This window comes from Gymnoscopelus microlampas, assembly GCF_963454915.1.
Source record: "Gymnoscopelus microlampas genome assembly, chromosome: 3".
NCBI lineage: Eukaryota > Metazoa > Chordata > Actinopteri > Myctophiformes > Myctophidae > Gymnoscopelus > Gymnoscopelus microlampas.
In genome coordinates this window covers 5,875,558-5,892,803 of record NC_139940.1, presented here as the reverse complement: position 1 = coordinate 5,892,803, position 17,246 = coordinate 5,875,558, and the positions used below count along the sequence as shown (strand labels likewise).

General features: G+C 39.3%; 1 protein-coding gene across 2 annotated transcripts in view; it reads left to right on the top strand.

Annotated features, from left to right (window-relative positions):
* The window catches only part of LOC311042207 (membrane-spanning 4-domains subfamily A member 12-like), an 81,496-nt gene extending 67,217 nt beyond the window's left edge, over window positions 1-14,279 (top strand). Inside the window, exons 4-7 of one of the 2 annotated variants that reach the window (XM_084052795.1) lie at window positions 12,638-12,754; window positions 13,084-13,212; window positions 13,716-13,827; window positions 14,217-14,279. In XM_084052795.1, the coding sequence (XP_083908921.1) occupies window positions 12,638-12,754; window positions 13,084-13,212; window positions 13,716-13,827; window positions 14,217-14,248 (390 nt within the window). In that variant the 3' untranslated portion in view covers window positions 14,249-14,279. The remainder of the gene's footprint in view (window positions 1-12,637; window positions 12,755-13,083; window positions 13,213-13,715; window positions 13,828-14,216) is intronic. The other variant, XM_084052794.1, reaches the window with a different exon arrangement.
* The last annotated feature ends 2,967 nt before the right edge of the window (window positions 14,280-17,246 follow it).

Here is a 17,246-nt window from a genome sequence, read left to right as displayed (position 1 = left end):
AAATGGAGAAGTTGAACGTCAGAATTCATCACTGATGAAAAGAATAAGGATTGCTCAAGCAGAAGGACTGGACTGGAAACGTGAACTGAGAAAGTATGTGACTGTGTACCGGAGCATAGAACATGCTACTACTGGAAAGAGCCCTGCTGAGCTACTCTTTAACCGGAAGATGAGGGGAAAGTTGCCAGATCTCTGTGGATCATACACAGCATCACTGGAAGTACGTGATAGAGATGCAGAGCAAAAAGGAAAAGCAAAGCTATATGCGGATGAACGACGGGGAGCTCAGTACTCGAAGGTGGACATTGGAGACACCGTGCTCATACAGCAGGACAAGGTGGACAAGTTCACCACACCATTCAACGCAACACCACACAAAGTTGTGAGCAAGACAGGGAATCAGGTTGTGGTTGAATCACCAACAGGAGCAAGATACCAGAGAAACACCACACATGTGAAAAGATATGTGACCAACAGGCCTACGGGGGCACACGACACACCGGAGGAGACGCAGTGGACTGAGGACAGTGCACTTGACATGGACACACATGCACAGACTAATGTCACTCACACACCACAACAGATGTCAGAGGTGCCAAAGGCCAGACCTCAAAGGGTGACAAAGCCACCTGAAAGGCTCAGTGACTTTGTGCTGACCTGAGCTGAATTGCACTGTTAAAAAAAAATAGGGTATTGTGCATTGTTTGAAAAAAAAATAATATTATGCATTGTTTGATTTTTGTTGTATTTGGTTCTAAGGGTCAGTACAGAGGTTGTTCAAGGTACAAGTTTATTTCCAAGGAAAAGGGGGATGTCATGTATTGGTTAGCCAGGTCACATGACCAGGAACAGGTAACTGAAATGTATAGGGACACACAATATGATGTAACCTGTTGTTATGATTGAGACCGGTGTTTGTGAGGAGCGGTCATTAAATAAACGAACCAAAAGACACGAAGCTTTCTTTGTACAATGATTCAATTCAGGCTGCACTAACTTCAAGTAATAAGTTAGGCACACAACAGCACGGACTTACGCCATTATGTTCAAAGCTGGTTATAAAGATACCAAGGATTCGTCAATGATGTCACTGACATGTGCAAAAGAAAATACAGATCTTTGTAAGAGAATTGCTAAAAAGTGTTCAGTCATTTGCTACTGTATTGAAAAGAGGATAAGACAAGTATTGTAAAAAGATAATAATAAAAGAGAAGAAAATGCTGGATTTGTGTAAGAGAAATCATTCATCAGTAATTTTGTCTGGTAAATAATTTTAGTTTAAAAAATTGTGAAAAATCGTATCGTGAACCTCAAATCATGATTCGAATCGCATCGTAAGTTGAGTGAATCGTTACATGCCTATTAGCCACTTTCAACCTGGCGTCCACATTTTGGGCATGTAAAATTCAAACCTTTCTGAACATGACAGAAAATATCCAAAATTATTGTAATTTAAAAAAAATAGCAGATGGAAATGGTTCACACAATGCGATGTGGTGTGAACTTATAGATGTGTCATGTTTGATATTGTTGTACAACAAATATATGGCTTAAGTGGTTAAAATACGCCTTAATCCTCCATGTTTGAAGAAACAATGGTTGCTATGGTAGCACCCGTATCACCAAGGTTAACCACTGGACTAGTTCTAGGTTCTTATGAGTGGGGACAATAAAATATTAGACCAGGGACCACTTACTGCAAGACGGCAAACATTACTTATAGTTAGACAAAGACATACAAAACATACTGTACAATAACCATGAATGTTGAACCCAATAAAACAAAGAGAAATCCTGCAGGTATCCTTAAAAGGTAAGTATCCCACTTTCCCTTTTTTAATTTCCTTAGATTTATAGATAGATTTATCTTTTTTTAAACTAAGTTGAAGTAGTTTCGTTTCCTATTTTAGGTCAACTATTTTAGACCGGTATAACTCATTTTTGGTTCAACTGTCTCTTGAGTTAACTTTTTCCCTTTTCCTCCACAGCTAAAAGACTCACCGAACCAGGTTTCAATAATCAAATTTCACAGTTAAGAGTAAGTAGCAGTTTAGTAGCACTATACTTTAAATCACAGCTTGATGTGAAAGGAAAACTTCAATTCAGTGTTCAATTAAATAATGCTCCGTATTCAAACAAAATATATGACACTGTAACTCGGTCCTTTTTCAGTTCAGTTTGTGTCTTAAATCAAAAAGATATGACACTTTGACTCTTGTCTTTTTTCAGTTCAAGTTGTGTCTTATCCAATATGTATGGCACTTTGACTCAGTTTTAAGTTGTGCCTTAACTCAGTTCAGTCCAAAAACTAATATAGAAAAATCAAATCAAAATTAGCAGTGAGTTTCAGTGTTTGTGGACCTCCTAGCTCGCCATCTTGTATCACAAAGAACAAATCTTCACTGTATTTCCAACAGGGACAAACAACCTGACCTGTACAACAGGTCATAAAGAAAATAAATCACTATCAATTGCTCAAATCAAACAATAAAGTGCTTCAGGTACTGTGGGTCAATTAACACGAGCTGCAGTGGACAACTAGAACCATATTGATGGCTGATTGCTGTCAGCTGGCTGCCCTGCTCAGCTGCTTTGATTACACAATTCGTTTTTACCATGAATACATCTTGACATTTTACCATCAGAAATGTACACAATACACTCTTGTACTCAAACAACTTATAATACAAAACGTTTGCATTTAAAAGTGCAAACACAAACATTTAGTGCAGTGACAAATGCATTTGTTTTTAACTCATCAAAACACTTGGTCTGTACTGGCACAAACACAACAGGTTAAGTGCTGCTCCCAGGTTTGACCAAACTTAGCCATGGTGGAGCCGGGAGCTCCTGGTTTAGAGTGGTGTTCGATTTTTTACATTGCCTACTCTCACATGTACATAAACGTTCAGATTTCAAATATAAAGTGCTTATCCCCGAGCCACGGATGTTACAAGTTGATCCGTTTCGTGATAAGTACCCGTATCTCCAGAATTGTTCTCCCTGCATGAACCATGCAGCCTACAGCAGAGACAAATGGCTCTCTACTGGGAGGAGCTAGGCTTTTATACTTCCTGGTCATGTGACTAAGTCAGGTGCAGTGGGTGCACCATTCACCTGGGTTCCCACAGTAATCAAACTGTTTTTTTTTTTTATCACTATGGCTTTCTTTTACTTTAATCTATTTAGTTACTTTCTGACGCTCTGTCTGCTTCTGTATCATTCATTCCACTCTCAGCTCAGCTGTCTTCAGATGACAGGCTGAGGCTGCAGTCCTCCTGCACGTGTGTGCTTAAAGGGGCAGTAACGTCACCTGCCTGCCTTAAAGGAATACGTTCTTTTTTTTTGTTCAGCTACAGTTTTTCTGTTAACTCCAAGTCTAAACATTATCAAACCATTTTCAATTCAACCCTTATTTATCAATTTTGCATTTATGAATTACTTGTGTATTTTAATGACTTATTTTTGCATTTAAATTAACCGTTCATATTTATTTATTTTGTACACCCTCATTTTAAATGTGGGTTACACTATATGATAATATAATTATATATGAAATATACAGTAACAAATGTAATAATTTGTTGTCAGATTGCAGGACCTTGTAAATAAATAACAGTAGGCTACAGGCTGTGTTTTCCAACATTCAACCAACTCTACCATTGCGCAGAAGAAAGTGGTTGATACATTTTTCTACCCTGTTTTTGTCCTGATCAACAGTGTTTTATGCTTACTGTTTTAGTGTGATGTCCGACTGGTGTATTTAGCGGTCAGACTCTTACACCTGTACTGTACTAGGTCTGACCTCCAATACATTTATTGGATATTATGCCCTCCTGGGATGTTTGTATTTGTTTATATTCTGCCATACTCACTTTTCTAAATGTGCGTATATTTGTCAGTGTGCAAGGGGTGGAGGGAGGGAATGAAGCTTGTTTAATGTGGGGCACATGCTGTACACCTGTTTTCTCAAATAAAAAGAAGTTGAAAAAAAAATGACTGCGGTTGATTATGGATACCTTTACTGATCCCAGGCGCCATAGACAGCACTACAGCAAAAATACACAGATAAAGGGCATAGAAGCACAGCAAGCACAGGAGAGCAGCATCACAACATGATATCCTCAAACAAAGCATTAATAAAATTATACAGAGACGTATATACTCTACACACAGTCGTCCCGCCCAGTGCAGAACAAGAAGACACCGTCAACAAGTACTAAAGTCTATAGAAGTAGCTACACACCCCACACAATCATCCTGCCCAATTAAGCCCAAAACAGAACAAGAATGCGAGTAGCAAGGTAATCCTAGTTATGACATCAGCACAAACCACAGATAACGTAACAGATTGGATGTTACCATAGTCACACAACACGTAAATTACTGTAGCCCCTTGGTTACATCAATCATTATAAATTCTCATGACAAATGGCACAAAGGACTGACAAAGTCCCTCATCTTGGGGTATAGGACTATAAATCCTTCCTCTTGCTCACTCGTCTCCATGTGGAGGATGTGGGAGTGGTTGGCCCTGATGTCCTCCTTCACCACAACCTCCACCCCGTCCAGTGTAGCCCCAACGACAGAGGGGCAGCTGTAACGCTGCTGCTCAAGGCCTTAAGAACTCTTTTACTGCCATGGACGTGTTTTCGAGTCAATTGGTACCTCAATGGCACTCCACAGTGCCATTGAGGCGTTAGTTTTTTTTTAGTTTTTTTTTTCATTATTCACTCAGAACCAGGAGATAACGCGATCAAAAGATTTGCTGCTCCATTCACTTCCATGTTAAAATATTAGGGAAATATTCTGTATCTCGGCCCCTGTGTTTTACTATGTATTTTTTGAAAAACATGCTATTTTCAACTTGCCACAACTATGGAACGGATTACAACGATCGGATATTTTATGTGACCCCTGTGCATGTAATGAGGAGATCACTGTGCGGACAGCGTTCAAAGAAAATATAAGTAGGTAAAAACACTAGTTTTCGCTGGCACTGGGGTGACACTATTAGAATTTGAATCTGGCAGTAATACCAAGAAAGCAGGGGTCATCACCATGCAAACAAATTATTTTAAAAAATGAATATTTAGGATAGATACATGTATGTACTGTACACATTATAACCAAAAAAATGTGCCACGGACTTGGACATGTCTTGCTACCGACAAGTGGATCATATTATTTCGCTCCTGTTCTTAGATCTTTACACTGGTTCTCTGTCTGCCAAATAATCAAAACACTATTGTTGTAAAAAGCAGTGAATGGTTTATGGCAAAAACAAACATTTGTTGTGCTACAGTATATTAGCCTGACACTCAGCCTGAATTTTCATTGTGTTTCAATGAAGCGTGTCTAGTGATTATGGGGCTGGAGCCAGGCTAGTGCTACAGTAAGTCATAAACTGATAAAGGAAAAAATGTAGTTCCTTATAACTCCCATAAGTTAATGTCCTACATTACATGAATCATTAACAGAGTTACTGTAATAAAGTAGAAGAGCAGAGGATTTTAGGGAAGTCGACACAGTCTGATGTTCTCATAGCATCAAGACACTTCTGTCTTCCAAGAACAGAATAGAATAGAATAGAATTCAAAACAGACAGAATACAATACAATAAATATACAATTAGACACCAGCATCCAGCAGTATGTCTACTAACGTACTGAACATTCCCAATGGCTTGGTTCTGGTTCCAGTCCAAATGCAGTCTGGTGGGACAGGGTTCGTTCCAGTCCAAACGCAGTCTGGTGGGACTGGGTTGGTTCCAGTCCAAACGCAGTCTGGTGGGACTGGGTTGGTCCTGGGGTCCAGTCCAGACACCAAACTATTGGAGTTCAAACGGACATTCCCACAAGCTCTGGGGGTAAATATACTTTACAGTATTTATCAGAGTATCACTGTGAAATGATTTATTTTATATGAAATCTCACGATTAGAGCTTTTAAACAGATCGTTGATAACATTTTTGTCGCTGTGCAAAACCAAGAGTAAAATAATAACGTAGAAGTAGTCACAGAACAATCATTGTTACACAGATCAACCTCTTTTTATGAGTGAAAGACAGACTTTAGACCACAGTGATCAGCTGATTGATAAGTCAGTATTTTTGCCAGGTATGTTTGCACATAGGTTCATACATTACACTGAATAACAACAGTATAGATTAGAATATACTCAATATAAGCATAAACATAGAAGAATGTATTATATTGTCCAAAACCATAACTTTTCAGGAAGTGAAAAAAATTATATTTTCATTGGTTATGTACAGTAGTTATAAAACCCAGAAACACAATTAACCACTTTAAATCCAATTTGGATAAAATGTAAAGGCTTAATATTATATATATTATTTTTTTTACATAAGTCGGCCTCCTGGTGGCACTATAAAAGGCAGAAGTGAAAAATGCAGGGAAAATGTTTTTCCTTGGCCTCTAGGGAGTGCGCCCACAAAGTTTTACACATATCGGTGCAGTTATAGGTAAAAACACGAATCAGCCTGTTATAGCGCCACCATGAGGCCGATTTGAACATTTTCAAGTTGCATTTCTTCCTCAGCCTAGTGGGAATGTGCGGGCAAAGTTTCACGGAAATTGCATGCTGCATGATTTGAGCCATTTTGTTCAAAACAGAGCACTCCTGCAAATTAGGATGAAATATGAAAAATCTGAAAGACGCTTTTTGTTTAATGACTATGGAGCTGCTGTGTACCGATTTGCGTGATTTTTGGACAAAATCTGTAGGAGTACTGGGATGTTTATATTTGTTTATATTCTGCCATACTCACTTTTCTGTGTATTATTTGTCAGTGTGCAAGGGGTGGAGGGAGGGAATGAGGAATGGGAGAATGATTGTTTAATGTGGGGCATATGCTGTACACCTGTTTGGTGGGGAAGAGATTCTGAATTGGCATCCAGGGAGTAAGTAAGTACATTTTATTTGTAGAGCGCCTTTCACAGACATCAGAGTCACAAAGTGCTTCACAACAATAAAAGCAGAACATATCAGTAAAAACATAAAAAGACAAATTAAAACAATCAGCATTTTACCAGTCAGTTGGTAAAAATCAAGAAATCAATACGGATTATGTTACAGCACAAACTCACAAAGATTGGTAATCATAAAAGGCTATGTAAAGGCCTGTTTGAATAGGTGAGTCTTTAAAAGTTTTTTAAAAAGGTCCTCAGAGGGGAGGCATGCGTTAATCCGACAGACCTTTTCTCCGACTATGTGGCATCCGCGTGCGGTTAGGGTTAGGGTGCGGGTTTGGTTCGGGTTTAGTTTTGGAAACGTCGGAGCGCTGCGCTGTCGGAGGAATGCGCTGTCGGACTAACGTACTGCACCCCCTCAGAGGCCACAGATTTTAGATGGAAGGGTAGGTCATTCCATAGCCTGGGTGCAAAACTAGCAAAGGCTCGATCACCTTTAGTTTTTAGTTTTGTGGGAGGAACAACCAGCAGGGCTTGAGATGAGGATCTCAGAGACCTTCTGGGCACATAAGGTTGGAGCAGGTCACATAGACATGGGGGTGCCTGGCCATGGAGGGTTCTGTGTGTGATTACAAGAATCCTAAAATGTATTCTAAAATGAACTGGGAGCCAGTGCAGTGAGTGAGTGATTGTGTGTGTGCACAGTTTCGCTGCGATCAAGCCAACAGTGCCTTAGATTAGATGTACACAGAATGACAGAATGACACACGGACGGACGGACGGACAGGGTGCAAAACATACTCTCTCGCCAGGCAGAGACAAAAAGACTAGACTCAAACAACATTAAAAGCTAGATAAAATAAGTCCTGAGCAGAGATTTAAAAACCCCAATAGTCTAATGGGAAGAGGTAGGTTGTTTCAGAGCAGTAAAGGCACGGTCACCCCTGGTTTCTACTTTTGGGAACCTCCAGGAACAACTTGTCAGCAGACCTCAGAGCCCTGACTGGGGCATAAGGTTCCACAAGTTCAGTGAGATAAGGAGGAGCCAGCCCATGTAGAGATTTAAAAACAAATAATTGGACCTTAAAATGTATTCTGAGTTATATGGTCTAGTTTTTTTTATGCCAGTAAGGAGACGGGCAGCCACATTTTGCACCAGCTGCAAACACTTGAGTGCGGACTGCTCAATACCTGTATACAGAGAGTTGCAATAATCAGGCCTCGAGTATATGAAGGCATGGATAGCCATTTCCAGTTGTTTAGGGGGGAGGTAGTCTTTTACCTTGGCTAAGAGTCTTAACTGAAATAAATTGCTTTTGTCTAGTGTGAAGTTGTAACACCAAGATTTTTGATAGATGAGCAGATGTTGGAGTTGAGGGTATTGAGGATGTTGGTGGTTGGACTTGGGACAGCTATCATGGTCAAAAACTATAATTTCAGTTTTTCTTTTATTGAGGTTTAGAAAGTATATGTCCTGTCCATCCAGGTTTTGACTTCATGTAAACAGTCGGGTAACAGCTGAAATGAGTCATTTGTATTAACTGTGAGGAGATATATATTTGGACATTTAGCACGCCTATTTTGGGCAAGTCATTATATCAGGTGATACTTTTGGGAATCACTTACAGTACATGCGTTGTTACTAAAGGGTCAGCCTACTTGCTGGATAATAAAATAAGTTTACAGTACCACGCCTTGTTCCTGATTACCAACAATGATTGTAAAGCACTCCCTCTCAAAGTTCCTTCAGATAGACTTGTAATAAACAAGGTTTATAATATTTCCACTGTTATCTCAAATAGAGCAAATTCAACTTGCATTCCCAGTAAATTCAACAGCCCAATAGTAGAATGCCTTAAGGGGTTCAGAGTGAGTAACCTTGTTTTTATAAACACTGCTCCCAAAATAACTCCCTCTGCTTTCATTAATAATGTGAATTGTATTGATTTGAAGACTGCACAAGAGCTGCAAGCTTGTGATGGCTTAAAATGTATTCGGAGCATGGCTCTCAAACTGGATTTTATTAATATTATGATTAATGGGGGTTCCCCTGATGTGTTTGTCTTATCAGAGACTTGGCTGACTGAGCTTACACTGGACTCTGATATTGCCATAAATGGCTATAACCTTTTTAGAGTAGACAGGAAATCAAGAGCTGGTGGGGTTGTAATCTTAGTCAGGGAACAACTAGCTGCACATGTCCTTGAAATGTCATCTATCCCTAATCGTTTTGAATATATTGTTTTAGATATTTGTCTGGGTGGTGATATCCACTGCACTGTTATTGGTACTTATCGTCCTCCTTCAGCGCCAGTTTTGGCTCTGGAGGAATTTGGGGTGCTGCTGACAAAATACGTGTCTTCAGAGGTTCTGATTTTGGGAGACTTGGACCTGGACTGGCTTGCTAATAGTTCTTCCCGGCTGAAGCAGCTATGTTTAGATTTAAACCTTTCGCAGCTCATCCAGCAATAGCATACTACCAGACCAAACCTAAATAACCCCTCTAGATCGACGTTGATAGACCTAGCTCTAACTAACAGACCAGCCAAATACCCTTATAGCGGGGTCTTTGCTCAAGGTGTGAGTGACCATTGCCCCATAGTCTGTGTTAGAGTTGCTAAAGCTGATAAAAATCAAGGGGCGGATGATTATTAAAAGTAATTTTAAAGTTTTTAATGAACAGGTTTTTTTTTACATGATTTATTTAATTCTGACTTGGACAGGGTCATTTCAACTCAAGACCCTGACCTAGCTCTTAATCTATTTCTTACTATTTTTAATTCTGTTACTGAGAAACATGCCCCCTATAAGAATTTTAGAGTAAAAAATAGATCAAGTCCCTGGTTTTCAGCGGATCTCAAAGAGGCTCTCCGCCACAGAGATGTGGCCTGGTCAAAGGCCAGAAGTTCTGGTGAACCAGCAGACTGGTTATCTTTTAGATTACTGTGAAATAAAGGTATCAGTATGGTCAGAAAGGCTACATCTGATTTTTATTTATCTAGTTTCACCAAGACACAAGGTAATGCGGCTAGTTTCTGGAAGATTGTAAAATCACTAAAAGCTAGGCCTGCCTCCTCTCTCCCATCGCAGATTAGCACTGAAAGTGGGGTTGTTCTAAATAAATTAGGTATTTGTGATGCTTTTAACAATCATTTTATATCATCTGGCCATCTATTTGACAGGCAGTCTGTCAGTCAAGCGCCATCAGATCAGGACGGGGATTCAGTCACTGACAACTTACTCAACTTGTCCCCGCCATGCTTTTCATTTAGACCAGTAACACACTCAGAGGTTTTAACTGCACTGTCACAAATATGCACCAAGAAGTCTAAGGGTGCAGACCTTAACACGTATCTACTGCATCTTAGTGCATATGTAATTGCTGCACCACTTGTCCATATTTTTAATTCATAACTTACCTCAGGCTCACTTCCTGCAGTATGGAAAGATGCACAAGTTATTCCACTTCATAAAGGTGGTGATCAGTTGGATTTAAATAATTATAGGCCAATCAAAATTGTGCTGTTTAGCCAAGATCCTTGAATCCCTAGTCAGTTCACAGTTACGTACATTCCTGAGCATGCACAACATACTCCAACCTCAACAGTCAGGGTTCAGACCAGGACATAGTACAGTGATAGCTACAACGCTTGTCACAAATAACATACTAACTGGTCTAGATAATCACCATCACTGTGCTGCTATTTTTATTGATCTTTCTAAAGCGTTTGATACTGTGGACCATTGTATTTTATTACAAAAGCTAGTCTCCATTGGCTTGGATGATCTCTCGGTCAGATGGTTTTCCAACTTATCTGACGGGTAGAACTCAAGCTGTTGCTGATGGTTTTAAATCCAGTTCTTTGTCAATTGGTAAAGGTGTCCCTCAGGGTTCAATTTTGGGCCCCCTTTTATTCACTCTTTATGTTAATAATATTGCACTCCCCTCTCCGCACTGGGATGTCCATTATTATGCAGACGACACAATTTTATACAGTATTGCCCCAACGCTGGAAGTGGCCACTGCACATTTGCAGACTGCCTTCAATAGGTTTCAATGGGCTCAAATTAACCTTAAGCTTGTTTTAAACTCCAACAAAACAAAATGCATGGTATTTACTAGGTCTCCAAATATAAATCCCTTTACTGGTATTTACACTCTTAAAGGTGAACAAATTGAGCTGGTCACATCTTATAAATACCTCGGCATTTGGCTAGATGCCAAACTCTCATTTAAGGTTCATGTGGAGAACCTAATCAAAAAATTAAGAGGTCAAATTGGCTTCCTTTACAGAAACAGGTCCTGTTTTTCTTTTACCAGCAGAAAGACTATTGTTCAATCTGTAAGTATGTCTGTATTTGATTATGGGGATACACTGTATATGCATGCTTCACTCTCCACACTGAAGCCTCTGGATGCAGTCTACCACAGTGCCTTGCGTTTTATTACTGGTGATGATCTCACCCATCACTGTATTTTATATGATAAAGTGGGTTGGCCATCTCTCGCAGTTCGTAGAGAGCAACATTGTATTTTATTTATTTATAAGGCCTTGTGTGGTAAACTTTATACCTAACCTTGCTTTTGGAACCAAAGGTTAATGGTCACTCAACACGTTCACAAACACACATTAGATATACCAGTCCACGTAAGAGCAGTGAACAAGGAAAAACTGCATTCATGTATTATGCCCCACACAAATGGAACATACTTCAGGACTCTCTGAAACTGGTGCGATTGGTCTCAATAGAGACATTCAGAGTGCTTCTTGAGGACACACTACATAGTGACTGTACTTGTTTCATGTAACACTGCTTATCTTGCATCTGATTTTTAAATCTCTGTGTTGTTATCCATGTCCTCACTGTATTGTCAGATTCACGCCTTTTGCGATTATTTTAATGTTGTTTTATGCTTCTGCTTTTCTTTTTTGCTTTATTGTCAAAGTTGTGACATTGTAATGTGATTCAAATGTTTGTTATCAGGGCGTCCTTGAAAAAGAGAGCTTGCTCTCAATGGGTTTCCCTGAATAAATAAAGGAAAAAGAAAGAAAGAAAGAAAGAATGTTAATATTGCGTCTTTTGACCTGTTAACCTGTTGACCTGTTGTGTGTGTTTCCTTGCAGACAGTGCAGATAATGGTGGGTGTGCTGCTCCTCCTGTTTGGTGTGGTGTTGTGTTTCTTTGGTAACACTTTGACAGTGTTCTCTGGAGTGTTCGTCTGGGCACCTTTATTTGTAAGCAAACATCTGCATCCTCCTCCAAACCCTACTGTACAATGTACTGTGTTTATATTCATTCAAATCATTTGAGCTTTGAATGAAATAAACATACTGTAATATTCTCTAGTATCTAAGTTGATACGTACATACTAATTACCGTAACTATTATTTAAACAGGATTTGATTGCCTGTAAGTATTCACATAATATAACCATACTGCTATGATTCATTTTGATGCTACTGTATGTTTTGTAAGAAGAGTCATAAATGTTTCATTTTAAACATAATTCTTCATTATCTGATTGGTTGTTTCTCTTCTCCCCCAGTACATCATTGCAGGGTCATTAACGGTGGCTGCTGATAGGTCAATGAACAGCTGCCTGGTCAGTAAAGCCACGCCCTCGACCACACCCTTACTGCTCTTTACAAGTCATTCCATTTGCTACTAGCTGTTTATACTATTGCTGTTCTATGTTTCAGATTAAAGGTTCTATGGGGATGAACATTGTGGCTGCTATGGTGTCATGTACTGCCACCATCCTTTACGGCCTGGACGCTGGAGGGATATTGCTGTGGGAGGAACCTTATATATACAGGGTAGGACTTTATTTACTCACTGAATTGACCCACACTGCTGCTAGGTCTCTGTTTGACCAGCTAGTTCATTCCATTCACCTGGTTCACCCTGACCCTGATTAGACCACTGGTTTAGATGTGTACAATGCATGATGTGTTTGTTTACTTGTGTTGGTTTTCTACAAATGAGATGTTGTTTTGTAAAGCCTTTGGGCCTCATACACAAAACTCTTAAATGTAGGCCATCATGTATTTTAATGGCTCCCTGCTCTTAAGTAAAAAAAAACAACGGACAATTGTGGTTATGCTGACATGATGTTTGTTTGTTTATATGATGCGTTTGTTTCCAGAGCTTGTCGATGGGTGTGTCGGGTGTGCAGTGTGTCTTCAATCTGCTGGTGTTCATCATTTCCATCTGTGTGTCCGTTTTTGGCTGCAAAGCCACCTGCTGCAGCTGCTGCCAACAGACCCCGATCATGGTAAGACCTGAACACAAACAAAATCTACGGCCTCCCTTTTACACTGGCAGCCAAATCCAGCCTGAATCCAGCCTGAATCAGATCTGTGCCATATCCAGATTGTAATCGGATTTGTTTTATGAAGTCTGAAAAGAGACAGGTCTCAAGGAATCCGATTTTTACAAATCCGACTTGAGCCAGATTCAGAGGTGGTTTCAAATCTGATCAGATCGGATTTGACTGGATTTGACTGCAGTCTAAACGCGGCCTACATGACATGGACCTGTAGAATCTGCCTGTGTTACCGTGATGGACCATCACACTGTTGAACAGCTAAATATGCCCCGCCCCCACGTATCCCATATTCAAGGCTGTGGTATCAGGAGTGGAAGAAGATCCACCCTGTTACCAACAGATATTGTTGTCTAGATATATTGTGGTATGTAAATATCTGAAGTTGTCCCTCATCTGCTGCCCTGTCTTTAACATCTCAGGGACTCTTTGGTCTATTCTGTGTCTTTCAGCAAGCTGTTGTCATGGGCAACCATTTACCTGAAGTTAGTACAGTGATGTCACAGGCCACACCCAATGCATATGCCCCGCCTATCTACAGTGAAGTCGGCCACACCCTCTCAGGTTTGTTGTCACATGATTTCATACAGGCTCTGTGCATGACACGTAATTCCAGAAGGTGGCATTCCGATTTCCAGCTTCGGGGTAAGTTTCATTTGATTGGCTCAGCAGCAGATTTGAACCGGAAACTCGAATGAAGGTGTTGTGTGTTTCCGGTTCAATTCTGCTTGGCAATTCAGCCAATCAAATGAAGCTTTGGAAAACTGACCCACTACAGACAACAGGGTCGCCACCTTCTGGAAAAGGGAACTGCAGTCCTGCACAGAGCCTATAGTCTGACTAAAGAGTTACCATGCTTCATTAATTAAAATGTTAATGATGAAACAAATGACACAATGAATTACATGTTATGAAGAAGTTCCCACGAAGCTTCTAATCTCGTTCCCTTCCAGAAGGTGGTTCATCCCAAGGCTGTGGGAAGTAGGGGTGATGCACTACCCCCTGGTGGATGGTATAAGACCGGCACGTCAACAACTCAATGAAAAATAAATACATAAAATATAAGTAAAAAAAGTAATTTAATTAAGAGAGAGTTTGTTCAGTGACAGAGGTCTGCTCGTCTCTCCATTTTAAGTCGTACCCATTTTATCGTTTTAAGTAGTGCATTGAAGAAATAATCACCTAAAGACTATATCAAGGCTTAAAGGACTTATGTCAGAAAGATTTAGAAAACGTACTAAGTTCTTATTAATACCAAGAGAATGGATCATATCACTCCATTTCTTAGATCTTTACACTAGCTCCCTGTCTGCCAAATAATGTATTTAAATCAAAACACTGTTGGTTTATACAGCATTGAATGGTTTAAAAATACATGTATGATCTTGTGCTACATCATGAACCATCCAGACCTCTCAGGTCATCTGGGACAGCTCTGCTTTCTGTTCCCAGAGTCACAGCTAGACGTGGAGAAGCTGTGTTTTTATGGAACAAACTCCCACTAAACTGCAGGTCTGATACAACTCTCTGTGTGTTTAAAATAAGCTGATGATCTTTCTGTTTGTTGCTGCCATTTACTGAGTTTATTTTTTATTTCATTTTTTATAATTTCTTCTGCACTGTAATTTTATTCTCTTATTCACCTGTTTCTTGGCTGTGTGTTTTCACTTCCTGTCGGATTTCATTGGATATCATTAGTCATCTGACCGGTTTCATTGGATTTCATTGCATCAAAAGACAGGAAGTGGAACACAGTGAAAAGCCTAGGAAACAGGTGGATATCGGTTTCATTTTAACATTTTGAAATGGTATTCAAATGCCCTTTTGTAATGTGTTAAAGCAGTTTAAATATCTTTGTGATTTTAATATGCCATTCAAATAAACCTGCCTTGCCTATAATTGTTTGCCAACTTTAGTAGTTACTTTGCTTATTTAGAGTAATACAAAAACATAGATTAACTGATAAATAATGGAGGGATTCGTTAATATAGCACTAATATAGCACTCTAAATACCTAACGTATTTGAAAATAGCCCATCTACAAGCGACGCATTGTGAGTGTGTAGATCTGCTATTTTCAAAACAATCGTGCGAAAATGTGGGGAAAATATATATAAATCACAAATCTTGTATGGGGGTCCCTGGCACAAAATATTGAGGCCGATTATATGCCATGTAGAGAGAAACGCAACCCAGTGATGGCTAACTTTTTATTTGCACATCCAAAGAGTGTTAAACAGCATCAACACACAGTTAGCATCCAGCACTGGAGTCAGGGGGAGTGGCTGTCCAATCAGAACACACTATGGGAGACCTGGGAGGAGCTTCTGTACAAATCTACAGTATGGCTGTCATATTTTACATCCTTTCTGTTAAATCTAAAGAAAATCACAAACTACAAATGCAGGGTGCGGACCGTGCGGTCGAGGTCAGCTGTCTTAATGTAAGTACAATGTAAACAAAGTATTAGAAAATAAAACGATAAGTGTTTTGTTGGTCTTCGAGGCGGAAAATATAGAGACCTTTCAAGGAATGCTTAGCATCCCAATGTTGGGCATGTCAATTTCCAAAGAAATCCAAATATTTCTGAACGTTCAAAAAATATCAGAAAGTATTGACATTTTCCCAAAAATAGCATAAATAGCAGATGGAAACGGTCCACGCGGCAACGTGATGTGAACTTGTAGATGTGTCATTTTTCGAACGACGGGTTTAACATTGCAAATTACAACATGATGAGTCATCACGTTGTAATTTGCAATGTTAAACCCACAATCAATCCTCCAGTTCAAGGCAACACAGAAAGGGGGGAACTTTTTTCTTATTTCCACACAACTCCTTTATGCTATATTAATGACATAGTTAAATATTGAAAATGGGTGGATTTCCCCTTTAAGTGGTTAAAATGTACCTTAATCCTCCATGTTTGAAGAAGCAATGGTTTTGATGTGTTCATATAATAATATATTATGAGATTACAGTAGACAGTAACATAAATGTAATAATTTGGTCAGATTGCTGGACCTTGTAAACAAGTAACAGTACAGCAGTGATTTCCAACGTTTAACCAACTCTACCATTGCCCAGAAATGAGGCATTTTCTTCTGAAAGTTAATGTGCTCACAGGCAGCCAACTATGCAACCATTCCATGGAAGGCGGAGGATATTCAATAAAACATTACAAGGTCAGTCTGATGGGACAGAAAATCATTCACCTGGAGTTATTGATGATGTTATTAGAGGCACGGAACAGCATTATGTTTACAGCAGATCAACCTATAAGCAATATATTTCCTGGAGCTGTAAGGAATGATCACCTTGTTGTGTCTGTTATGAGAATAAATGTTGTACATAGGGTTTGATTAGTAAAAAACAAAAACACAAAAACACACACAAAATAGAGGGGGACATTTTCTTAACAACCTACAGTAAGCCCTATACTTTGTTGTACAACAAATAGCGAAGATAGCAGATCTACACGATTGTAGATCTGCTATTGTTGCTACTCTGCTATTTGAGATTTCATTTGAGATTTGAGATTTTACAAATTGAGAACTTTTGCAATTCTTTATGACAATTTTGAAAAAGTAATACATCTTAAAATAGGGACGCCATGTTTTGGTTTGGTTACAGTACATTTAATTAAATTAAATTTACATGAAATTGTGATATTACCAAAGCACAAATATCAAACATATCAGACATTCTATCTCCCAAAAGGAAATGTATGTATTTCATTCAGTCTGACCAGAAGCAGGGATAAAACATTATCCCCATCGGCCATAAAAAAAAGATCAGCGGAGGAGATATCAAAAGCAGAGGCATTCACTCACATCTCCCCCAGAAAATGCAACCCTAGTCGTACACGATGAACAAGTTGTGCAGAGAAACGTGGGACCTCTCCCTCGTTCTTTGTAAGAACGAGATGTTCTGTTATTTTCCTTTCCATCATGTCTAACTAAATGTGACAGGGTTTAATAGAA